The sequence below is a fragment of the Corapipo altera genome, unplaced genomic scaffold (assembly GCF_003945725.1).
Source record: "Corapipo altera isolate COAL_440 unplaced genomic scaffold, ASM394572v1 61411, whole genome shotgun sequence".
Classification (NCBI taxonomy): Eukaryota; Metazoa; Chordata; class Aves; order Passeriformes; family Pipridae; genus Corapipo; species Corapipo altera.
Window position 1 is genome coordinate 16237080 of NW_020884875.1, and position 25980 is coordinate 16263059.

Below are 25980 nucleotides of genomic sequence, written 5' to 3' on the forward strand. Positions count from 1 at the left end.
TCTCTTAAAAGCATGAATGTATTACAGAATTTGAATGGTAGTTAGGTTCTAGATAGATTTCAGTATTTTTTAATGTGGGATTTCACTAAACATGGAGGATTAAATGGTAATTCTGTAAATTTGTAGTTTTATCATCAGCTTGGTCTGTTCAGCAGTTCTTCCACAGGGATTTATTTTCTTTTCTGAAAGAAAAGCTTCCGTGACCTTACATTTAACCTGGCAGAACAAAAGACCTTCTGATAAACAGAGTCTTGTAAGGAGGAAATACTACTTTCCTTTCTTTCCTTGTTCATAGAAGGGGGAGTGCTTTTGAGAAAATGAGGTGAATGAGTCTGAAAAATTTGTGTAAGTGTAGACTTTGGCAAGTCATAAGATATTTTATAGTGCTACAGAATGCGTAGGCTACACTTTTGATTTCACTGCAAGGGCTCTGTAACCACAGCAAGCATTCTCCCGTAAATTTCTTGTAATGGATTTTGAACAGGTTGTGTTCTGCTGTTCTGTGTTATTTGCAGCTTCCTTGGAATTCAGCAACAAGCTTGCCTTCTGGTTGGACTTGTCACAACTATTTCTGATCTCTTGGAGTTATAGTGGTACAACATAAGTTTTGGATGTCAGCCCATCATTTGCTTTTTATCAAACTAATTGAACATATTTCAGTATCAGAATTTGGTACAAAATTTGTTTTCTCAAGGAAAATTCAGTCCAACTTTCCCTGCTTTTAGAAATTAAGCTTTTTGCTACCTTTCATACTAGCTCTTTCCTCAAGTCTCAAGTATCACTTTCAATCATGTTTTTCACTGTAAGTTCCAGTATATTTCTTTTGTTATGTTGCTCAGGACTGAGATTTCATGAATCTCATATACTGTAGGTTCTAAGTTATGATTGCTATTGTTATGTTATAGGCATTAATTGTGCCCAAATTTCTTTATTGGAAATCGTGGACTAGCTTCTTTTAACTGTCTTTTAGTCAGTGAAGCCAAACATACATGATAAAACAGTACCTATCAAGTTGTACTTTTGAACCTTAGAACATTATTTACAGTTTCAGAAGAGTGTAAAGAATTCTATGCCTGCTGGTGGTGAATAAAAATAAAAGGATGAATTTGAATAAAATTTGGTCTCAGGGCAGCTTAGCAGACTTCCTAGCACATGGATCAGCAGAAGTCCACATTACACCTTTGAGGCTTAATGCTGCTTAACCTTATTTCTGAGCAGTCAGAAAAAGAATTTTCCTCTGGTACTGGTGAGTGTGCTAGAATTGAATGTACAAAAGAATATAACAACTATAATGTGATCACCTTGAAATTGTTACGGACTTTTAGGGTTGTTAAGGGACATATATATATATAAGACTCACCAGAGTGAAGAAATTTCACATTACAGAGAAGGCTATATATTATGGGAAATTCTTGTTAGTTTTTTTTTTCCTCAAGATGGTTGATTGAAAGTGATTATTGTTTTTTTTTTTTTTTATTTAAAATTGAGTAGTGAGTGTGTTGCTCCAAGAATTAAACTGCTTCTGTGAATGATTAACTAATATTTATGCAAGACAGATACAACAAATTGTACAAATAACTAGTTAGAAAGTTGTATTGGTTTACTGTGTAGATGGTTTGTAAGTGCTAGGTAAACCTAGAGCTTGTGGAATCCTTCTGGATTTATTACTGTAGTTGATTGCCATGTGTCCAGAATGAACATTACTATAAAAAGAAACCTCTGACAATAACATGTTTCTCTAAAGGGTAAGAAAATATGCCTAAATTTACAGGTCCAAATTTATTTTAAATTATTTCACTTCTTAACAAACAAAGAAGACACAAATTCCTGTAACCTCTCCCCCTGAAAAGCAGTTGAAAAACTTAGGAGGTGCATTTGATTTTTACAAATCTCTCAGAACCTAGGAATGACATGATAAAAAATTATAAAGCAAGTTTAAACAGTATTAAGTATTGTAAAATATTACAAGAATTTCCTACTTGTTTTAATGAAAAGATACATAATTTTGCTTATCTTGCTTTATTAGGTTTCTTCCCGAGCAGCTCTCAAGGATGTGATGCTTTTCTTCGCCACAAGATAACTCTGATTTCTCCATCAATATTGAAAAATTATGGAATTCCTTTTGGCAAGGTACATTAGTGCTTTTTTTTTAAACTCTGCTTTCCTGTATTGAGTTAGTGTTCATTATAAAGATTGTTACAGTAAAGGTGGGGTAAAAATATTTTTTTTTTAGGCAGTGACTGCATAAAAAGATGTATTATAACTTTTATATAGTTTAACTTGGAATTTTCTAACATTAAACACTTGTAGCCATCACAGTCTTTATTGTAAAAGTTTCTGTGATTTTTTTTTCCAAGACATTACCAAAATTTATTAATTTATTTCCATGCTTTCAATTTAAATGTAACTTTATCAATAGTGTGGTCTGAAGGATTTAGGGTGGGATAAAGCCAAAATAACTGTTATTTAATTTAAAATATATTTCAAAAGCTGTAACATAATAGAAAATGAGTGAATGATTATTTTAAAGTGCCAGGTCATGATACAATAAACGTTTGATAAGAACATTATACAAACAGGAAGTGGGAAGAATAACTGACTTTCTTCTTTTTGGATGAATTTAATACATAGCTGCTTTTAAAAACATCTGAAGTATTCAGTTTTTTTCTCCTTTCTACAAGATTTTTCTTTTATTGTTTTCCAGTTCGAACTTCTTATAGGTGCCAGCTAATAAAACATTTTCAATGCATTGCTTTCTTTTTGAACTGTACTTATTTTTATACACTGAATGCTTTACAAATTCAAAAGTTCTAAATTTTGGAGTTTTCTAAGCTTACTTAGAGGACTAGAACTTGATTCAGAAGGTCCCCTGCCTGAACATCTGTTTGTGTTAATACTGAGTTTTAAAAGTCTTTTGATCATTAAAGGACTATGATTTTTGGTTTGTCACTGTGCAGATTATTTTAAGTTGTTTGGAAGAACCGGGCAATATACACTTTTTCTCAGTCTTTTCCCACTACAGTATAGTCCTGTAAACTGCCCTCGCCACACACCTTACTTATTATTGTGGTTTCTGTTTTAGTGTATGTGTTGTTTATATATTGGTGCCATGTGGACATGTGTATACAAACTTAGCTTAACATGTTCCCCAGCCTAGAATATAGGATAATGCAGTGCTTTCTGTCTAGTGTAGCTGATGTTTTTTTAACGGTATGAAACTTAACCCATAGTAATAACATTTAAGTGAATATTTTCATGTATATTATCGCCCAGCTAAACACCACAGAGGTGCTCGATCGTTCCCTTTTTGTGGGATTGGGGAGAGAATTGGAAGGGTAAAGCTGGAAAACTTGTAGGTTGAGATAAAGACAGTTTAATAGGGAAAGCAAAAGCCATACACACAAGCATAGCAAAACAAGGAATTAATTCACTGCTTCCTGTGGGCAGGCAGGTGTTCAGCCATGCCCAGGACAGCAGGGCCCCCATCATGTGTAACAGTGGCTTGGGAAGACAAATGTCATCACTCCAAACAATCCCTGTGCCATCTTTTTATCATGGCTTTATATACTGAGCACGATGCCATGGGGTCACCTGTCCCAGTTGTGTCCCCTCCCAACTACTTGTGCACCCCCAGCCTCCTTGGTGGCAGGGTGGTGTAGGGAGCAGAAGAGGCCTTGATGCTGTGTCAGACATGCTCAGCAAGAACCAGAACACCTCTGTGTTACAACCCTGTTGGCAACACAGGTGGGAAGAAGCCACTGATTTGATGTATGCCTTTTTGGAATATCACTTCACTTTTCATGCTTAAGTCAACCTAAGTGTGAAATTGAAGAAATGTAGGCGTTTAGAATGATACTACCTGCCTTGGAAAGCAAGCTTTTTTTGAATAAATTACTCACAAAATAAGTAGTTTGTTTTTTGAATGATACATTATCATATGGAAATACAGTTGCTGAGTTCAGTTTTTGTAATATATGGGTAAATACTGATTCCCTTCATAGCCTTGTGCTTTATCATAAACTGTAAGGCGAAACTTTCCAAGCTGGAAGGTTTTATAACTAGATTTATAGTTTTGGATTCACAGAACATTACTCCAAACAGTATAATTTTCAAGGTTGGTGTTTAAAGTAGTGTACCTATTTTCAGTACCACATATTTGAGGTGGGGTATGGGAGTTGACTTTTTGTATTTTGGTGTCTTGAATATTCCTATATTATAATTAGAAAAAAAAATGCTATAAACAGTTAAAGTTTGGTTCTGTCACCTAGTCTTTGGAGGAAGCAGCCTGTACCCAATTGTAATTATAATTAATGGGATTCAGTGAGAAAGTGAATAGAGAGAACCAGGCTGTGATCTCTCGTGGCTCAAAGTGATAGAAGTGAAAATGTGCTGAATGCTGATAAGTCAGCCTACGCCTACCAGGTGGCAACTGAACTGCTGCTTGTTGCAATAGAACACCTGCTAAACTGTCAGCAGTGGGAGGGTGTATTGAGATAAATTTTGGAATCGTTAGCGTTGAGAATAATCTTTCTTAACCATTCCCACGGCGATTGTTGGAGTGCTACCATAACAGCTATAATATGTGCAACTGTATGTGCATTTGCCTGTATGTGCTAAATATGAATCCACAAAAAATTTACCCATGCAAAATGTAAGATGCAATTTTTTTCTTTAGCTGTGCTGGCTTAGTATATTTTTCTTGGTTTCTCTCTTTCCTTCATCCTATAATACAATTAGAAATAGATGTCTGCTAACCCTCTATATTTTCTGATTGGGCAAAAAAAGAACACAAGGAATTGGTAAATCTGTAAGATAAGAATTTTGAAGGACTTTTTAAAAGCAGAAATTGAATGTAAGACAACTATGTCAACAGAAAGCTGAGATTTAGGACATGACATTAATAAGAAAAACGTTTGGAGTTGTGAGTTTTAATTTTAGTGATTGTTTAATATTTAACCCTTTTTGTGATTTCAAATCATAAATGTATTTACCTAAAAGGGTCATGTTTGTCCTTTCAATTTTTATTACTGTATTGCTTATGCAAAGCATTGTCAGACAATGAAAGTTAATCTTTGAAAAGTCTCATTATTTTCATGTAATCAGCAAATGCATCTTGTTGAATAGTCATCAGTCATTGCTCAGATTATTTACTTTATTTAAATGGATCTGTTTGCTTTTTAGTGGGCCTGTTGTCTGATGTGTGTTTCATGTAAAAAGGTGTATCAAACAGAGCATGGGGAATGTCTTTTGACTATTCATTTCTGTGTAATCTGCTTTATTCATTACCTCTTATCAGATAGTTCAGAAGACAGTGTACCATTTCAAGTCTCTGACTAGCCTGTCCTTGATACCGTCTTTGGTGGTCTGACTTCAGTTGATTAAAGCTGTCTCTGTGTGGAGAAAATATTAGTGACTGGCAGAAGTGCTGTCCCTTCTCCATGTCCAGAGGAGAGCAACAGTCCATTCTAGCAGAGGAAGACAAGATTTCTCTCTTGAAAGAGAATATCTTGACCTGTGGTTTGTTTACCACACATTTTAAAGAAGCCCTCTAAATCTGGTGTATCTTTTAAAACTAGGAAGTAGGAAAATGGTTTACTTTTGGATCTACTAAATTATAATTACCATGGCGGTGGCTTTTAGGTACTTTGTTTAGTTTTGGTTGGTTAGTTGGGGCTTTTCTTTTTTTTATCTGCTTTCTCTAATTTCTTGTTGAGCCAGTGGCCTTAGCACACTTTTCTTTTGGTTGCACTTGTAAAGACCAGAGTAGTCCTTTGAAACTACCCTTGCTTATACTCCAAGACAGTGTTAGAGCTTAACTGTAGTCAAGCATTTCTTCTTTAAGAATTATTTTCTATCCCCGTTGTCCTTTAGTTATTTGTAAATTTTCTTACCAGTAATGCCAGAGTGTTTCTGCTCTCTAAAATTTTGCTTAAAGAGGAAGAGGGGAAGGACAGTGGCAGATTAAAATTTGTTTTGATTTAATATCTAAAGTAGTGCTTTAATAGCTTTATCTTGAGACATTTTACATAGGATTTCCAATGCAAGGATCCCCTTGGTGGTAGCAGCTGTTGTTGTGGAAAAAGTGTACTGCACTTTACTTGCTGGAGTTAACAGAGTTTAGTGGTCATTGTGACAGTGGTTTAACAAGATCTGATGAACACGACACTTGAGTATTTATTGTGTAGGGGATAGGATTAGCTGGAGCTGTCAGGGAGACCCTCCTCTTGAGTTACAGGTTCAGAGAGGACCCTGTTGCTTTCTAAGCTTCTTTTCATAGGGCAGTCTAGAAGGGGCTGGATCGAGGCTTTGTCACCAGACTTGGTCAACTCTTCATGTCTAAAGGATTATACATGCACTAGCAACCTTTTACATCCCTTAGCTAAGATGACAAAGTTTCAGTATGCTTACTCCCAGTTATCTTAACAAGTATCTGACATGGCAAGAAGTCTCTCAGCCCTGAGGAGTAACCTTGAGAGGTGCCCCTGCTCAAGGGGAGATGCTGGCTGCAGCCTCTGCCATGGGTTGGGGCACTGTTTATGGAGGAGGATGATTGACTTACAGTCATATTTACATACCAACAGGACATCTGGGTCACTGCACAAGACAACCCCTGGCCACTGTGTTGCCATTCATCTTCCCAAAGTTCATCTTAAACCATATGCAGCCATCATGACTGCCACTGGTGGTTATTGCTTTGGACTGGGGAGAGCACACTGCCACAACCGTAAGACCTAAGAATTAGTGCATGGCATTTTTCATTAATTCTTCTTCCCCCTCTTCCTACCTAAAGACACTGCCCGAGTGTGCTCCTTTAGGATGAACAACATTGTTTTCCTAAACCGCTAAGGCTCATCACCTTAGAGTTTCTTCTACTTTATGCTTTCTTGCATAAAATAGGATAGGAAGAAACTTAAAAGGCTAATCAGGCTCTCAGTCGCAAGTCATTGAATCACAGTTTTTGAAATCAGTGAGTATAGGAGAGAAGGGTGAGAATAAGATCTCTCTCCAGTCTTTTGAAGACAACTTTTGGTGCCACTTTAGAGAAACTTCTTCAGGGTGGTGGACAGAATAAGTTCTACAATTAATTTGTGTGAGTACTTAGGAATGATAATTGGGGTGTTTTGATCCAGAACGTCTCTACTTCCTCTCAGCCAGTAAGAATGATATATTCTTCATACTGTCTTTTCTAGTTCCCTTTACTTCTAGATTTTATTACCACTGAACCCCTGCTTTCAAGATTCGCTATTTTGAACGTTTTTTCTGAATTTGTAAAGTATTACATGCAGCTATGTATTTTATAGTAAAGAACATTGTCTCAAGTGTACTGTTTCTGCTTGCATTAATCTCATTTCCCTGCAAGGTGGAAAAAAGTCTGTTTTCAGTTAGTTGTAAAGGCAAATGTAGTTTGCATTGCTTTAGGAGCAGAACTGCTTTTGTAATGTGGATCACTTTGAGGCTTTTTAAAATTTATTTATTTTGTTTGGAGTTTTTTTAAATTTTATTTTAATGTTACAGGTTACACAAGAGGCAGGAGAATTTATGATCACTTTCCCATATGGATACCATGCAGGATTTAACCATGGATTTAACTGTGCAGAGTCAACAAACTTTGCCACCATTCGATGGATTGATTATGGGAAAGCAGCAAAATTGGTAAGTCATACTGCAGAAAACTGATGTGTAAGGAAATCTTTCCTGTAGTCATTTCTTTGTGAGAATCTATGGAAGCTGATGAGAAAGGGAGAATGATGAGATCAGGTAGTACCTTACACTGCCATTGAAATTTTATTTATAGTTGCTGTTTCATAGTGGGTATTATACTTCCAGCAATATGCATTCCTCTCAGTAGTGAGGTTTTTTTGCAGGTTAATGTGTATAGTGTTCTTCAGAACTAGTTCTATTTATGGATTTTTTAAGTTGAAGCTATGTATACTGAGGTTAGTATATGTGAAGGCAACTGCCTTTGCTCTTAAATCTCCTTTAAGCTCTACTGTTTGTGAAAACACTTTAGTTAAATTAGGAATTTTGATACCTGAAAAGAAATAATGAAACTTAAAGAGATAAATTCAACTTTTCTCATCTTTACAGTAATCAGAAAACTTGTAATACAAGATAATAAAGGAACTGAGGTGTGTATTACTGAAGATATTTTAGACTGCAGTCTTGTTCTGTGGTGTGCATATCTTCCTTCCTTTTACCCATAGGCACTCAACCTTATCATCCCTATCTTTGTGTTTTGTATGGTCGAAACACTCCCAATGTACAGAGCCACACCACTGCCTCTACTGCCTTACCTATCCCTTCTGAACAGCTTCTAGCCATCCACTGATGAGTGTATAAGTAATGGAATAAAGACACAAAATCAAGAAACTGCGCAGTTTGTTCAGCAGAAGTTTTTTACTGTTGTTCAATATTCTGTGACTTTTGTTAGTGTTAAGGGTTATATAAGCCTTGGTTTGGATGACTCAGAAATTAAGTCAGAGGCATTTTCTGCGTTGACGTGTTTGTTATTGAGAAAAACCTTTCCAGTGAGATGTCCTTATATTAGCTAATATGATGACATAGAATAAAGGGCAAAATCATCTGTGCTGGTTTAACAGCTAAGTAATGATTGTGAATTCTTGTTAAACATGGGAAACTGGGGAACGTCTTCATGAGAAAGTTCTCAAATAGCTGAAACTTCTGATTTTAGGCACTAATGTGCTCTGTATGGACATAATAACAGTAGTGAAAGTACTGAAAATCTCTACATGCATCCAGCATGTTCAGACTGGTCTTTAATAGGAAAGTTCTGTTTTTAATAGGCAGTGGATAAGGTGGCAACTATAGAGTTAATTTAAAACCTCTAAAACCTATGCATTTGATAATTTTGTCTTTGAAATTTCTGTGGATAGTACAACCATGGACACACGAAAGTTAATTGTGGCAGGTAAATGACCTGGATTTTAAAAGGTACGAGTGTCATGCAGCTCAAAAGTTGATTCAACTGTACTTGGAGAATGGCAAAATTCATCTTCAACTGTGGAGCAAAGCTGAGGTAGTGCTACCTGCAGGTACCTCCCTGTCAGTGTACTGGCTTCACGTTTTTTAAGTTTTTAAAAAATGGTCTACTATTTGGTGTACGGCTGCCCCAGTACAAAAATTTAAATATTTTATGCCTCCAGCATGCATCTCTGTTGTTGTATTATACTGTAAACTTAAGATCATCTTTAAATTCATCAGAGTTAGAAGATAATTTTTTAAAGCTAATGTAACTGTATTGCTTTTCATCACTCCAAAAGTGCTTCTAAAATTCGGAAATTTTAGCTAGAAAGTCTTGGTATATACAGACTAAACACTGTTTTATTTTGTCAAAATTCTCTAGCGTACGGATAAAACTTTCGTCTTATGAGACTGAATTCTGTACTCTGCTGTTATTGCACATAGGAGCAGTATTGTGTACATATAAGAATTAAAGTCTGGTGTGTGCAGTTAAATTTAAATGCCTAAAACCTTCAAAGTGGCATCTGGACCAATAATGGCTTCTCTATAGAGAAATCTTAGATATGATAGTAAAATATGAGTTGCAGCTTCTTTGACAAATGGTCAGAGTGCCTAATGTTATTTGCTTATTTTTTATCACTTATTACCACAAGAATGAGAATTAAAGTTTACTTTTTTCCTCATTTCAAATGAAAGAATATGCTAGGAAGTACTAATAGTAGAATTCTTTTTTTGAGTGGAAAGTGGAAATGTCTAAGAAAAGAACTAAGGGAAAGATAGTGAACTACTTCTTCATAAAACTTCCTTGTATTTGTTTATGCCATACAAGTAAGGTAAAGAAGACAAACAAAGGAAATACTATAGAATCATAAAATGAGTTTACATTGGAAAAGACCTTTAAGATCATTTGAGTCCAACCGTTAACCCAGCACTGCCAAGGCCATCAATAAACCATTCCTTAAGCACCATATCTGCAGGTCTTTTAAATACTTCCAGGCAGAGACGGTGACTCAACCACTTTCCCTGGGCAACCCGGACAGTGCCGGACAACCCTTTCTGTGAGGAAATGTTTCCTAAACCTCCCCTGGTACAACTTGAGAGCATTTCCTCTTGTCCGATCACTTGTAACTTGGAGAAGAGACCGACCTCGCCTCACTACAAGCTCCTTTCAGGCAGTTGTAGAGAGGGAGGTCTCCCCTTATGACAAGCTGTGTGACAGAACTGGCATAGAACTGCTGTGTTACCAATATCATTATTTCTAACAACCACGCCCCCACCACCTCTACTTAGTGAGTCAACATCAGATGAGTCTGAACGAATTTAGGTAAAGTAAGTGTGAAAGTTTAAAACCTGGTATTTGAGGCTACTGCTTAGAAAGTTTTTGTCTTGCCTGGGTACGTGTGAAGACCACTGTGAACTCAACTAGTTGAATTTCTTCAGCTTTCTAGCCCAGAATTAAGGTTCATGGCAAATGCCTGTATTTAGTTTTACAACCTGGCTTTCTGCTCAGCTCCTCTGCCCTTCATAGTTCCCAGTAACCTTCAAGTTATATGACTTCTCCTTCACGTGCACAGATGCAGGCGTAAATTGCGTGTTTACCACTGCACATTTATAAATAAATGCATGTATATCACCTGCCTTGGCTCAAACTAATCTTAAAGTCTCTTCTCAAACTGCTAATAGTACCAACAAGGGGAGGGGAAAAAACCCGAAGTAACAGCAGTAAACCTTAGCACAGCATTCATGCGCTCAGTCAGTACGGCCGGTGTTTCATTCTGGATTGCTTTCCGCAAAGACCCTTCTATCAGCTGGCAACTTCCTTGCCAGACAATTATTACGAGGGCATTCAAGTCTGAGACTGTGTGTCAGTGTTGCACCAGCTACTAGGGAGAAGGCATAGAGCACGTTACAGGATGCACAAGGAAACAACAGGATTATGCTGCGCTGTAGTAAGCATCTCGGTAGCTTCAGAAGGTAGCGTTGGCAGCTTCTGAGGCAGCTAGAATGAAAAAAGCACCTACACCATTTTAGGACAACATGTGAGGGCTGTTGAGATTGGATTTCCTCAAGGAAAAAGGAAAAATCCAAATAAAATTGGATTGTTGTCCATGTAATAAATATTTTAAGGTAAGGTGTAAGATTATAAGGTCTAAGGTACCTTCCACTCCCCTCCCCCTGCGAAGAACTTACGGTCTGATTTTGTATAATTGTACTCTGTTTCTTGATTACAGTGTTGTAAGACTCCAGCACCTGAGCTACGAGCTCACTGAATGGATTTTACTTTAAAAATATACAAGGCTCCAACAATTTATCTACCAAATTTATTAGAAGAACCTTTAGTTCCTTTAACACCTTAAGAGAGAGTGCAAAGGAAAAAAGCTGCCCCCATTTTCTCAAGAGTTGCTTTTACTGATAAACTTTAGAAAATAACAGAATTTGGCAAAAGTTTAAAGGGTAACATCCAACTGAAGTAAAGCTTTCCACGAAGCATTGACTTAGCACATGCTAACCCATACAACTTAGCAAAGTTCCCATCCTAAGCTACCCAAAATATCAACAAAGGAGATTAGGAGAAGAAGAAGAAAAGAAAGAGAGAAAAAGAGAATTATAGCTACCACCCCTAGATCCAGCAAAGACCCAGCTACAGGAGTCCAGAACAGCATGGAGAGCACATGTTGTTGTTTTATTTGTTTTGGCAACCAGTCCAGGGCTGGGTCAGAGGCTCTAGGGTGTGATGTGGGGCACTGCTCCTGGTGTGCAGTGACAGACATCTGCTCTGGGACTGCCTGGGGAGGCTCCAAGGGCCTGGAATGTAGGACAGGGCATCACAGGCACCTTTGTGAAATTCGACCTGTCACTTCTCTCTCCCCCCCCACTGCCTTGAGTTGGTCTGAGCTGATAACTATTATAATAATCCAGTGTCTCACAGGTGTTTGTCTGGGAAACCATAAAGGATAGCTATGATTAGTTTTATCACAACCTTAGGAAACTTCCTGAAAGTATTAATTAAAAAGGTAAGACATCTATGTGCCCAAAAAATACTGATATTTTGTCAGTTTTATTTGCAGGTATGGTAATTTTATTTAAAAACAGAAAGAAGAAAAAAACAAAACCCGCACAACCTTGCAGTCCCATTTGTTATTCTTCAAACTGCTGATACTGTGTTTGACTTATCTTTTCTTTCTTTATGTGTAATGTGCAAGAATTTTAATTGAATGTTTGGGATCCTGTAGTTCTCCTGTATTGTACTGCAGAAATTGTCTGTGTCAGCAAAGTGCATCAATATCTAGGTCAGTTCATTGCTGTATTCTCCTTAGAGAATATTGTATACTGATGACTATTTGTCTTCCTACAGGAACACTTTTATTTTTTATAGGATAGTTTCTAATTGCTTACAGGTGGATTTCTGTGTTTTAAAGAAAAAATTATGAAGTCAATATTTTTCATAGATTTTCAGGAAAAAAACATTCCAGAAAAGATTTTTGTAAAGTTGTAGTAAATATTTAGCCTGTGTGATGATACTGCTTTCCTGAATTAAATGAGATGGTGTTAAAGATTCTGTGAAATCACATTTAAATGTTAAATAAGAGATCATTATGACCCTTGGTACTTGAAACTTTGATTAAGCAAAGACTTTGGATACAAATTTCATAAATTATTTTCTGACTTTAAAAATGCTAAACCTGTGGTCTTGATTTCATTCTGTGTACCCTAATTATATGTAATAGTTGAACCCTAGGAGCAGGGATGTATGCTCCAGCTTGTTTTCTAGAGTTTGTGTGAGACTTGCTCAGGGGACAACATACCAAAAGTAATACCAGGTGGCACCTCCAGCGTGCTGTTTGCTACAGCTGCTGTTTGGAGCTCACTTTTGGACAAAATTAAGTTGGATAGAATTAAGCAAAAGTAAAAAACTATATTAAGAAAAAAACCAAACAAAAAACCCCGTCCCAGAACAACAGAACTAGATAAATAACAGGCATATTAAAAGCCTCCCAGCTCCAAAGGAACACACAGGAAGAGAAATAGGAGATACTGGTGGAAGGAACAGTTAGTTGTGCTCTCCTGAAGATGCTTTGCAAATGGATGTGGAGAAGCATATTGGTGAAGTGCTGCTGTGTGGATATGGTAGGACTTAGAGAAACAAAGGGAGATGGTGCTCAGCTCAGAAATACAAGTAGTTGTGTTGTAAAATTCTGTGAGGATGAGAGGCACTCTAAGCTTTAGATACTCTTAATCATCTTCATCATACTGGAGCTTTGATTTGTTGAATGCTGTTTATTGATGAAAAAAATTAAAACAGCACAAAATAGGGGCAGATAGCATATTTCTTCAGGCTTCTGTGAATTTTGTCATTTTCCTGATGGAGCTGCATTTACTTGAGTAGGCTGAAAATGTGTAGCTGCATGAAGCTCATTTTTCAGTTTCCTTACTCCAGTGGATTTTGTTATTTTTAGGAAAGCAGATGAGTCTGTGGCTATTAGCTTGTATGTTTTGTAGGTATCTGCTTTGATTTGTGTTGAGTAGATAACTTGTGTGTTGAAAAAGGGTTCATGTTCAGTTATTAGAACTGATGAATAAAAATATTGCACACAGGTCTTCTATGTCTGAAAATCTTTCTGAAGCAATTGGATAAAAGACACTTCTCTAGTCTGAGAAATATCTTGTATTCCTAATATTTATTATCTCCAGGCTTGGACACCAAAGATGCTCTGTGTTTATTAATTTTATATTTTCTGATCTTCTGTGTTTATTAATTTTATATTTTTACTAGTTATAATACCTATTTCTAATGAATGCCAATGTTGCCTTCTTGCAAGGTGCCAGACTGGGGTTCTCAGGAATGATTTTCATCTGTCCACATTTTAACTGTGGTAGATAGGACCAGTGAACTTTATGCACTATAATTTGAAACTGGGAACCAAAAACGGATTTAAATTTTGCATAAAATCGTCTGCTTTTTTGATACAGACACTTTTTTTCCCCTTTGAAATTCCCATTTTTTTTTCTTGCTGCTGTTTTGTAAACATTTCAGAAACTTAGATGCTGGTAAATCAGTTACTAGTTGAAGGGAATCTTCCTAAAAAGCACATTCTTTGTCCTTGTGTAGAGTTTCATGGTCCCATCTTACCTTGATAGAGGACAGAAACTTACAGAACTGACAGCTGAGGTGAGATGGAGGTCCCATGCAGGGAAATGTCCAGGAGACTGGTGGTATAAGCAGTTGTTTAGAGGTCTCTAATTCTTCTTTATACAGTTGTGATTATTCCATTTTCCACTGGTTACTTTTTAATCCCCTCATTCCCTTGTGTCTTGGTTTAACTCCAGCCTGAAATAAAGTGCTTGCTCCCCTCAATCCATGGTGGGATGAGGAGAATTGGAAAAAAAGAAAAAAGGTAAACCCCATGGACTGAGATAAGAAGAGTTCAGTCATTGAAATAGAATATTATAATATAATAATAATTATAATTAAATAAGAGACAAGAAAAGAGAAAGGAATAAACCCCAAGAGAAATAAGTGATGTACAATTCAGTTGCTCACCTCTTGCTGACTGATGCTAGACTCATCTCACAACCATGATCAACCCCTCCTGGCCAACTCCCCCCAGTTTAAATACTGAACCTGACATTCTATGGTATGGAACATCCCTTTCGCCAGTTCGGGTCAGGTGTCCCCACCATGTTCCCTGACGGCTTCTTGTGTCCGTGCTTGCTGTCGGAGCATGGGAAATGGAATAGTCCGTGATTGGAATAAGTCCTGCTGAGCAAAACCTAAGACGTATCAGTGTATTATCTACATTATTCTCATACTGAATCCAAACCACAGCTCTATACCTGCTACTGGGGAGAAAATTAATTCTATCCCAGCTGTGTGTTGCTGTTCCAAATTCTCATGTCACAACTCTCCGTCACACCTTGTCCATACTTTCACAAGCTTTCAGAGAAAGTACTGGCATTTCCGAATACTGCTCTCATTTCTTGAGGTGTCTGTTTTGTGGAACCACTTGGTGACTTTCACTCAGTATAAATGTATGTGAATTTTACTGCCTTCTCTCAGGGATAGTGTCACACTAGGTGATTTTACTAGTCATTGTAATGATTCTTTTGTACTGCAGCTCTTTTAAGACGTGATTTGTTTTCAGATGCTGGTGCTGGAAAACCTTTTTGTTGTTTAGCTGATATGTAGAACCTCAGTAGAGAAGTCTACCAACCTTTTCTACTTGAAACTAGGGCTACTTCAGTATTATTGCTCTCTTTCATAAAATTAAGCCAGTAATTACTCATGCATTCTTTCGTGGTAGCTGCTTAGCAACGTGTTTTCTGTGGATAGGTTAGATCAAAGTGCTGGCCTGCAGGTTGTATTTTTCCCTTTGGTAGGATGAAGTGCAGTTGTTTTGATGTTAGGTTTGATGGATTTGTTTGCCACTGCATTCATTAGCTTCACATCAAAAAACTGACAGGCTGTTAAATGAAACTTTGGCTTAGATTTTCAGCTTGACTGTTTCAAGACCTATGTGAAGATGTTTTGTTTTGTGGTGCAGCAGCCTCAAGCAGTTATGACTGTTTCAAAGGGAAGAAAAGTTATTTAATATCCTGATTTATTTAAGTAAAAGAGAGTCATTGTCTTGAAGATAACCATGTCCAACTTGTCTAAACAATATATTTATATTGACATATATATTGAGAGACAATATATAGGACTTGATTGATTTTATCAGAGAAGAAGCTACACTTACTGCAGAAAAACAACTTTACCACCTTCCATAATTTACTGACGTAATATTTTTTTCAATGAGGATTATGTTTAGATTTCTTTTGTACAATAACATATTAGTTGTCTGTTGAAAAAAAAAAGTTTTACCACTTTTTTTTAGAATGTGGGTGAGTGATTTAAAGGTCTAGGCTTAAAAAGTATCTTCCCATCCCTACGGCACTGTATTAGTACTGAATGTCAGAAATAGCTATGTGCATAAGCTCATGAGTCATTCTTATATCAGCTTATTTTATTGGTTTGATTTTTGAAAATTTTATCTTAAAACACTGCATGTTGATGCAGTTGATTCCAGTCTGCAACAATATCAGCATCATTTGTGATGTATAAATTAATGTTTTTACTTGTGAGATCATAATTAGCCACCTTATATCATTGATTTGCCTGCTAATGAAATTTTACAAGATTTTGGGAACCATACATGCTTTCCATTTCTTGTCTAGATTGTTAATACACCACTTCAGAGCAAATTTCTACATTCTGCATTTTGACATTTCATTTCATAATCACAGTGCCACTCTCAGCTTTACAGTTGTCATAGAATTTTCTCTTTTATTTTCTATGTTTATTTCTTTTATGTTAATCAGTTACTTTTATTTTTTTCATCTTACTGCTATCATTTACTGCCCCTGTTTGATTCTTACATCAAAAACTCATAATTTCCTGAGAACAATGGCTATTAAAATTTCTGACTCTAATATGGGAGATTGTCAGTCTCTCAGTGGGCAGTAACTTGCAGAGTTCTAGACTTCTAGCACTGTGACATATTGAATTAAGAATTGTAATTAGGCTTCAAGAGTAGAAAGGAGTAGTAATGATCGCCTACTCTAACAGAACAACGTTCTGTTGTTCTTTTGTAGCTTCCCATTTTGGTGGACCACCTGGTTGTAAATCCATACTCTGCAGTGTCTTACGGTAGTGTTCCTGTGTTCTCACAGTCTAAACTATGTTATATACAAGTACTGTTGTTGTTTGTGAGTAGTGTATTCTGTGTGTATTCTCATGAAACTTTTCCAGCTGTACCTAGCCTAACTTTTTTTCTGTGTGATGCTACAGTACGTGTGAATAACATGTGTGCGTTTCTATCACAGAGTTCTCGTGCAAGCAGCACTGTTTATTAAATAAAAGTAAAACCAACAATACTACTGCTTTTTTTTTTTTTACATGGAGTTTTTGTTAAGTAAGGAGAGGAGAATTCCACAAAATAACATTTTAAACATTGGGGTACATTCTTACAATTGCAAGTGACTACAAGTGGTGAAATCTAATCTTTTTTTTTTCCTAAGTGGTATCACAGAATTTCCATTCATCAAAGTAATAAATGTACCAAGTTAGCCTGCTTAGTAGATGTTTAGAAGATTTTGCTTTATAGCAGCTTTCAACTAATGAAGTGATTTTTTTTCATAGAAAAAGTCAATAATTTACAATAAACTTGCCATTTCAGAATATAATATATATAAAATATTGCGTAAATCAGTGCAGTTCCTTTTCTTATGTTTCATCAGAATGCAAATTATAATTACTCTAAATTTTCTGAGGAAAACCTCTTGTCACTAGGTACCTTTCTGTCCATGTATTAATGTCACTGCCTGTAAAGAGAGATTACTTTCATTCTGTCTTTTTAAAGAAAATAGAATTTGAACTGAGAAATTATTTTCACAAATTTGAGGTTCACGAACTAGACTCTTTGGGCTTGAATCAGCTGCTGAAACACAGGTGTCCAACACCATCTGAGATAGTTTAAGGTATTTTTCCTTGCTCTGTCTTGGCAGAAGAGTACCAATCTCCATGAATCCAGTGTAATATTTAGAACTCAGTCAGATGCCACATATACCAAAATGTGGTTCCGGTGTCAGTGCTTGCTCAGGCAATTGAAGTGAATCATCTGTCATTGTATTCTTTTGTTTATACCATTTACAGAAGTAAGACTCAGTCTAAAAATTAACTGCATTTTCATAGTCTAAGAGGAAGTCAGTTCTCTAGCCTTGCTAGATTAATTTTGCAGTTTGGCACTGGGCAATGACCTATTGTGATAGCCCAAAAGGTGACTTAAGTGTTAGGGTTCAGTTCCCTTAAAACCGCCACCCCCCAACCTTTCTCATGAACAAAACCCACTTCCAAATACTGCTACTACTGTGCAGGCCAGGAGTTGGACTCAGTGATCCTTGTTGGTCCCTTCCAACTTGGCATATTCTGTGATTATTTGTCTTTATTTATTTTTTTAATTTGCAACCATTATGGTGTCTGGCCATCCTGCCTGTTCGAAGGGAAGTGGTGAGATCTCTGCTAGTTTACCTTCGGCTGGCTGTTTGACTTGTTCGGTCCTTGCCCCTTTTTGTCCTTCTCCCTTCCCCTTCCCCTTCCCCTTCCCCCCCCCCTTCCCCCCTGGTGTGTGGTATTCTCCTTTGTGTATCTGTCTCATATGTAAAATATATATATATATATATATATATATATATTTTTGCTATAACTTTGGCTGCTTGGTTTTTTTTTTCTTTCCTCTTTTCCCTCTCTGGGAGGTGGGTCCTTGTTGTCGAGTTTCGGGAGACTTGGCGGGAAGCCAGCTCGAAACTTGTACAGCATGTACTTGCAATTTTCTCTTTGTTTTTCTGAGTCTGGGGAATATTATCTAAAAATGAAGAAGAAAGGTTGAATAGCAGTATCACTGATTTGAAACTCACATGATTTTTTTAGTTCCTTCATTTGAAAGAAGACATGTAAATATAGATGCACAATTCAAAATGCTTGTCTAAGAGCAATAGGCAAGACTTATGTGAATGAGGAGGAATAAATACTCACATCCTGAGATAACTACACCAGGATGGGTAAAGTGTAGTTATTATTTTTACTGTAAATGAACCTTGTAGCCTAGCAGATATGTGAAATCGAAGCTGAACACAGGCAGATGCCTCAACTGCAGGTTTAGTGTCCTCACTGTGCATGCTACCTGAGTTAGTAGAATGTGTTTATATGCTACTAGTTAAAAATTTTTAAGGTTTGAAAGTCTTCCACTTACAGGCTTCCTTTTGAGGTTTGAAGTCATCTCACATGAACTGTGTAACTTGCACTGGTTTGATTTTGGATAAAACCCACAGTAAAACGTACTGCTGTGCTTTACAAAAAGGAGGAGAAATAATTTTCTGAAATGTTTTATAGCAAAAAGAAAAAAAAAAAAAGTTGAATTAAGACCTCAGTGCTAGTGTGTTTGTACGCAGTTTTTAAGGTTTGTCTTTCTACCTGAAGTGTGAACAGCTTTCAGGTTGGGAGAAACAACCCAGATTCTAACTCAGATACAGTATTAACACTAAAAAAGGATACATTAAAATTTTAGATAAAGTTCACTTCCATATGGTTCATTACAAGACATTGCATACGTTCTTAGAGTGCCATAAGTTACTTCATTCTTTTGTAAATTTATAACCAATGTAACCAAATAACTTCGGTTAAGACTCTCTGTTTGTTGGCTGTATGTATTATGGTCTCATATGTTCAACAGCGTCAATCAGATCAGCTTTTAGATCTTAACAAGATCACCTGATCTTACCATGTGGCGTCCCATGTGCTTGGGATTCTGGGGGAGAATTTTAACCTGTAGTTTCATAGATATCTGTGTATCTATATGTATCTAAAAAGATGGTTTGCCCTAGAGATCTAGAACAGTGCCTACTTCTAAAGGGCAGTCAGTTTGAAATACTCCACAAACATCTGAATTAGAGATAAAAAAATTTTGTTCTCATTTTGCTTAGATCTGGCTTTTCCACCCTATTCCAATTAAGTTGAGTTACTTCTACTGAATATGTTACTGTACAGTGCCATAAATGCAATGTTTTGGTGGCTTTTTCAAAGTGTGTTGAGAACAATTGCAGTATGTAAGAAAGGTGTAGAGGTCTGGGTATTTTGATCCATTATTGTGAGTGCTGTGGGATAAATTATGATATACGTGGAGAAGAAATCTAACCTTTGTAAATTTTTGTTTGTTTCCAAAGAATCGAGAGAGAGAAACTCTATAAAAATTTACTCTTAAAGGGGAAAGTTAAAATAAAGTAACCCCCCAAATCCTCTTCTCTATGTTCTCCATTTTTTATGTAGATGATGACAGGGTTGATATACTTAGCTTAGTGTATAAGCCATTAAATTGTTTATCAGGATATAAGAATCTATTTCAGAGTCTAAGATTGGACAAGATTTTACAAAAAAATCCACATAGGTGGCGTTTAGTATGTCTGTTGAATGTCTTTGAAACAGACTGTCTTCTAATTCTTTGACAAATGTGTTTAAAAATTAAAATTAGTTACAAATAATTCTAGTACTTTGTTGTAATGAATGCAATATTTAAACTAAGCATATTTAAAGTATTTTTAATGCTGGGATTTAAGAATACCTTGTAATATGAAACAATGTGCTAGGTGATGCTGTTAATGGTCTGTGAGCACTGTTGGGTGGATAGCTGTCAGAGTAGTGGGATTTGAGTGAGTCTACACAGAATGCATTTTGGCAAAATCTTCACAAGATTATTCATAGTTACCTTTCTTTTTTGGGTGAGATATTTAACTAGAGGTACGTTTTGTTGTGTTGAAGTTTTGCTGAAGAAAGTCCAGGGATATAGAAGATGTAAAGAATGCTGTTTTGGCTCGAAGCAAGTCTTAAATCTGTTCTTGCTTCATCTTCAATTCTCTCTAAGGTGTAAGTATAGTTTCAAAGGGGTGATAAGAAGAGGATAAAGAACTAATGTGCTAGATCTTGCTGGGCATAAGAAGAAGAAGAGTGTTTTCAGTCAGACAGAGTGGACAAAAGAAGAAGAGGGTGGCTGTCAGGGTTACTATATTTTATACGAGTTTCAGGCTAGGTAGAGAAAGGTGACTTGTTTACTTCAGGGAGGCAAAGTCTAACCATTATTAGAAAACCCTTGAGAAGGACACTATTAAAACACAGATACCTGACATGAAAGTGTGCATGTCATGGAACTACCTACTGTTATATATTATTATAAAGCAAGTAGCTTGGAGGTGGTGGAATTATTAAAATGGTTTTGTCATGAAAAAGTGTGAAAGAAATCCTGAGAGCTTTATGACAAATACCAGACTTAAGAAGAAATCTTGGGTGATTCTTAAAATCTTAAAATGGTGGCATTTTTAGCATGTGACATCAGGATGACAAGTAAACAATAATGAACAGTAAAAAAATGTAAGTGTTGAAATGGGATGCCCTACATGGAGTCTATCTGCAAAAAGATAATAGGGTTAAAAATATTTTTGTTATGGAGTTTACAGGGAGTAAGAGGATGATCATTTTTGTTTTACTTGATGTGGTACAGGCCTTTATGGTCTGAGCTGACTGTGGTGCTACACTGGTTTAACTGAAAACTGACATGGTCAAGTAATGTGAGCAAATTACACAGAATTTTACTTTTAGATTTTTTCTCAAATGCAGTGGTTTTGACTAAATTTCAAATTTTGAGATAGGTAATATACCCTCTACTTAAAATAGGGAAGCTGTGAATAAAAAGATGAGACAATATTAAGCTACATCACATGACTAAGTCTATAAAGTAGCAACTGTCTTCCACTTAATTTCAGACATTTCTCTGCCCAAAAAGAGAGGCAGAATGCTGGTGCATAAGGAGCTGTGTAATGAAGAGAGAGAGAAGAAACAATCATGAAAAAGCAGACATGGGTTATTGAGGGCACTGAAGGTGTGGTCCTGAGAAAAGTAAAACATCTAAGGGACTGAGGGAGGTGCAAATATAATTTCTGTACTTGCTATTTCAGTGCACTCTTTGCTATAGGGGATAAATAATTTTTACCTGTGTCCAAACAGGTTAGTATCAAAGACATACCTGCCTGCATAATGAATTTAATCTCCGACAGGGAATGGTCTCAAATGTTGTTTAATACACTGAATAAAAATAAGTAGGGTATTAAAAGTTACATACTTTAGTTTCTGAAAAATCAGAAGGAATTTGGAAAAAATATAGTAAAGATTTTAAAAAAAAATTTAAACTGGATTTCAGTACAATAACCATATATTGGACTTTTTTTTTTAATGCAGAAATAAAATCAGAGTTTGGGATGGTTGTGCCTTTAAAATATGACTATGTTGGTCTTGGTCCAGAGCTGGAGAGTAAAATTCTTGAAGTTTTCTCTAAAGCTGTAGCAGACACAATTAAAATCAAGTTTTTATTGAGTTTGGTAAGAAAGGAGAAACTTAAGTTGTCAGTCAGGTCCCCCTGGGTTTTTAGTAAAGGTCTGTATTCTGCATAGTTTAATAAAATGTAATTGCTAATGCCTGAATAAAGCAGTAGTTCAATATAGGTCCTTGTATACTTTTATTGCTGTTCGTAACTACCTGGTCCCCACAGGTCTACACCCTCTAATCTTTATTAAACTGTTAAACTGTGTGCAGCTAGCCCCACTGAGCAAAGTGTTTCCAAGTTTGACTTCAGGATCTGACCCTTCTGTAGTGCGGGCTGAAGAGACAGATCAGCAATACATCTTGGAGAGGTCAATTGTTGGATTAATTTGTGAGATTCTGCACTTATATTCCCTGATTAGGCTGAAGTAGGTGATTTACTCAATAAATTCCTTGGAAATGCATACTGGTTTTTAGGAAAAAAGTGCTGTTTCTAAAGCAATGCAGCTATAAAATATATATCGGCTCGGAGAATGTGTGTGCCTTTTATGCATCTCTGATTGCAAATAGACCAATTTTTCTTTGATTTGTTTGCTAATTTCTGTTTTGTTGACTTTCCAGAAGTTATTTTGGTTTTGGTATACCCTAACCCTTTTTGCTTTCAAGAGAACTGGTGCAGTCACATAAGAATTCTAATTGCCAAATTAGCCCCCCCCCCTTTTTTTAATTTATGTTTCTTGAGGTTTTTGTTGCTCTAGAGCTCTTTTTCTTTGTCCTTCACATGTTGCCTTCTCAAATTGAAAATGCAGTTTCTACAGTTTTAGGAAACTGGGGTGAGTTCTGTTACCATTACTTGTACAAAGTTTGTGAATGTGGTGGAAGTTGTTCTCTTGCTTTGAGCAAAGGAGGTAATGGTAAATTATGGACAAGTTAGTTTCCTGATTGAATCATGTATGATTCTGCAGCTAAGGGTTAGGGAGTTACCACAGGTATGCTTACAGGACTTTTCTTCCCATGATTCTCTTTGCAGGAGCTGTTAAAAATTGTATGTGTTTTACTTTACTATTTAAGTTTATATTATATTTATATTACAGTTTATAAAATTTATACTTCAAGAGCATTGTAATTGAATTCTTCTTATAAAAATAGTTTTGTTTAAAAAATCATTTTAAATTGTTATCAAACAGTTCTTCATTATCTATTTAAAAAAGAGGAAATGTTAATGTAAAACTTTTTCATGCATTTATAGATAGAATAGTCATCAGCAACTCCTCATATGACTTGATTGAATGGTGATAGTGTTTTTAAAACAGGATAACTTCATAGTTTTTCTGTTTATGATCTCTAAATCCTCAATGTCTTGTAAAACAAACCAAACCAAACAGGTGAGGTCATCCTATAAAAGAGAGTGTTGATCACTCGTGTCTTTTTAGGAAAAAGTATTACATGTTTGGATTTTTTTTCCTATCTCAGTTTACAAAATGATCAGAAAGAGTCAGCAGTAATCAATAAATCTAAACAAAGAAGTGATGCACAATCTTAATTTAGAGGATTTTAGTAAAGTATATTTACTTACAATAATTGCAGTATTACCAGCAGAACAGGTAGATAGTTTGCTTTGCTGTATTTCTGCCCTTTCCCTCACGTTTCAACAAAAATGGAGTCTATAAGAATAAAAGGGTAGAAGCTCATTAGTGATATTTATCAGTGTCTGATGGCCAAATCACTGACAGGAAGAATCTAAGAAAAGTTTTCTAATCTTTAACCACAATAGATCTTTGACCTCTGAAATAAAGTACATCCCCATGTATTGCAGGAGAGCAGCAGGTTGGGTTCAAAACTTTTAACCAGTTAGCCCATTACCACAGTGGTGCATCCAGATATATTAAAAATAAAGCAATATATGTATTAAAAATGAAGTAATATATATACTCAGTATTAAATAAATTCAGTATTTGTTTCTTAAGCTTAGAAACATATCAGAGACATACCGAGGCACACATTTTTCAGATATAAATCTTCACTTTTTCTTACTGTAGGATCTTCTGCCCGGAAAAGGTTAAAATCTTCCCTGCTCCTCTGGTGGCTGTGACTGAAAGATCCTTGCAGTCCTTCAGGGCTTTTTTGTCTTTTTATTTAATGGCATTGATAAATTTGCTTGGTAGTTTCTTGATCTTACAGACCTAGTCTGTCAGGCTTTTTAAAAGAAGCTGGCCCTCAGTGTTATTGAATCTGATATTTAAAATTATGAGGTCCTTGCTTTAATTGTGGTGCAATTCAGAGGGATTTTTAGGTGAAGAAAACTTTTGAAAATTGTCATGCTTGTGAATTTCATGTTTTTGTATGTGATAGAATATGGAAATTGATATGGTTTGAAACTGGCTCCCTGCCAAGTCTCCAGACCTTACCAACGTGGTAGATGTGGATTTCTTTGAAAGAGAACTGAGCTCTCCCAGATGCGGGAAGAGTGGAGTCCGTTTCCAGGATGAAAAGAAAGCCTCTGACAAGCCGAAGCAAAGATCCGATGGTGAATGCTCCGACCAGAACCAATTGAGGGGCCCTGCCTTCTGCCAGGAGAAGGAGAGGGACGAGAAAGATAGCAGAGTTTACTGGACTGTGTGGGTTAGATGGCCTGGCAGATTGGATCCTCAGAGATACCAAGCTTCAATAGATACCGGCGCACAGTGTACGTTAATGCCCTCAGGACATGTGAGCACAGAGACTGTTTCAATTTCTGGTGTGACAGGAGGGTCTCAAGAGCTGTTGGTGGTAGAGGCTGAAATAAACTTGACAGGAGACCAATGGGAAAAGCATTCCATTGTGACGGGACCATTCTTGGCATGGATTACCTCAGGAGAGGATACTTCAAGGACCCGAAGGGGTACCAATGGGCTTTTGGTATAGCCGTAGTGACTGAAGAGGAATCCAAACGATTATCTGCCCTGCCCGCTCTCTCAGAAGATCCTTCTGTTGTAGGATTACTGCGAGTTGAGGACCAGCGAGTGCTGACAGCCACTAAGACAGTGCATAGGCGACAGTACCGGACGAATCGAGATGCTGTGATCCCCATCCATAAGATGATCCGCAAGTTGGAAAGCCAAGGGGTGGTTAGTAGAACACACTCGCCCCTCAATAGCCCCATTTGACCTGTACGTAAGTCCGATGGCGAATGGAGACTGACGGTGGACTATCGTGGCTTGAATGAAGTCACGCCACCATTGAGTGCTGCTGTACCAGACATGTTGGAGCTCCAATACGAACTGGAGTCCAAGACAGCGAAGTGGTATGCTACCATCGACATCGCCAATGCATTCTTCTCCATTCCCCTAGCAGCAGAGTGCAGGCCACAGTTTACTTTCACATGGAGAGGTGTTCAGTGCACATGGAACCGACTGCCCCAGGGGTGGAAGCATAGTCCAACCATCTGCCATGGACTGATTCAGACCACACTGGAGAAGGGCAAGGCCCCAGAACATATCCGGTACATTGATGACATCATTGTATGGGGGGACACAGCAGAAGAAGTTTTTGAGAAAGGAGAGGAAATCATCCAGATTCTCCTTGACGCCGGTTTCGCCATCAAGAAGAATAAGGTTAAGGGACCTGCCAGAGAGATGCAGTTCCTAGGGGTGAAATGGCAAGATGGATGACGACAGATACCAACAGATGTCATCAATAAGATTGTAGCCATGGCTCCGCTGACCAACAAGAAGGAGACACACGCTTTCCTGGGGGCCATAGGTTTCTGGAGAATGCACATCCCTGAGTATAGCCAGATTGTGAGCCCTCTTCACTTTGTGACCTGTAAAAAGAAAACCTTTCAATGGGGTCCTGAACAGCAGCAGGCATTCAAACAAATCAAGCAAGAAATTGCACATGCCATGGCTCTTGGACCAGTTCGGACGGGACCAGATGTGAAGAACATACTTTACACTGCAGCTGGAGATAAAGGTCCCTCCTGGAGCCTCTGAAAAAAGGTGCCTGGTGGGACGCGAGGGTTACCACTTGGCTCCTGGAGCTGAAGCTACAGGGGTTCTGAAGCCCTGTGGAACTGGAAATTCTGGCAGCCTATGAAGGCATAAAAGCAGCCTCAGAAG

General features: G+C 37.0%; 1 protein-coding gene across 8 annotated transcripts in view; it reads left to right on the forward strand.

Annotated features, from left to right (window-relative positions):
- KDM4C (lysine demethylase 4C) overlaps positions 1-25980 on the forward strand; it is a 260368-nt gene that overhangs the window by 48593 nt on the left and 185795 nt on the right. For all 8 annotated transcript variants that reach the window (XR_003526200.1, XR_003526201.1, XM_027634433.1 and 5 more), the window contains 2 exons: positions 2027-2130; positions 7516-7653. Coding sequence is in view for 6 of the 8 variants with exons in the window: in XM_027634433.1 (XP_027490234.1) it covers positions 2027-2130; positions 7516-7653 (242 nt within the window). In the remaining 2 variants the exon portion in view is untranslated. The remainder of the gene's footprint in view (positions 1-2026; positions 2131-7515; positions 7654-25980) is intronic.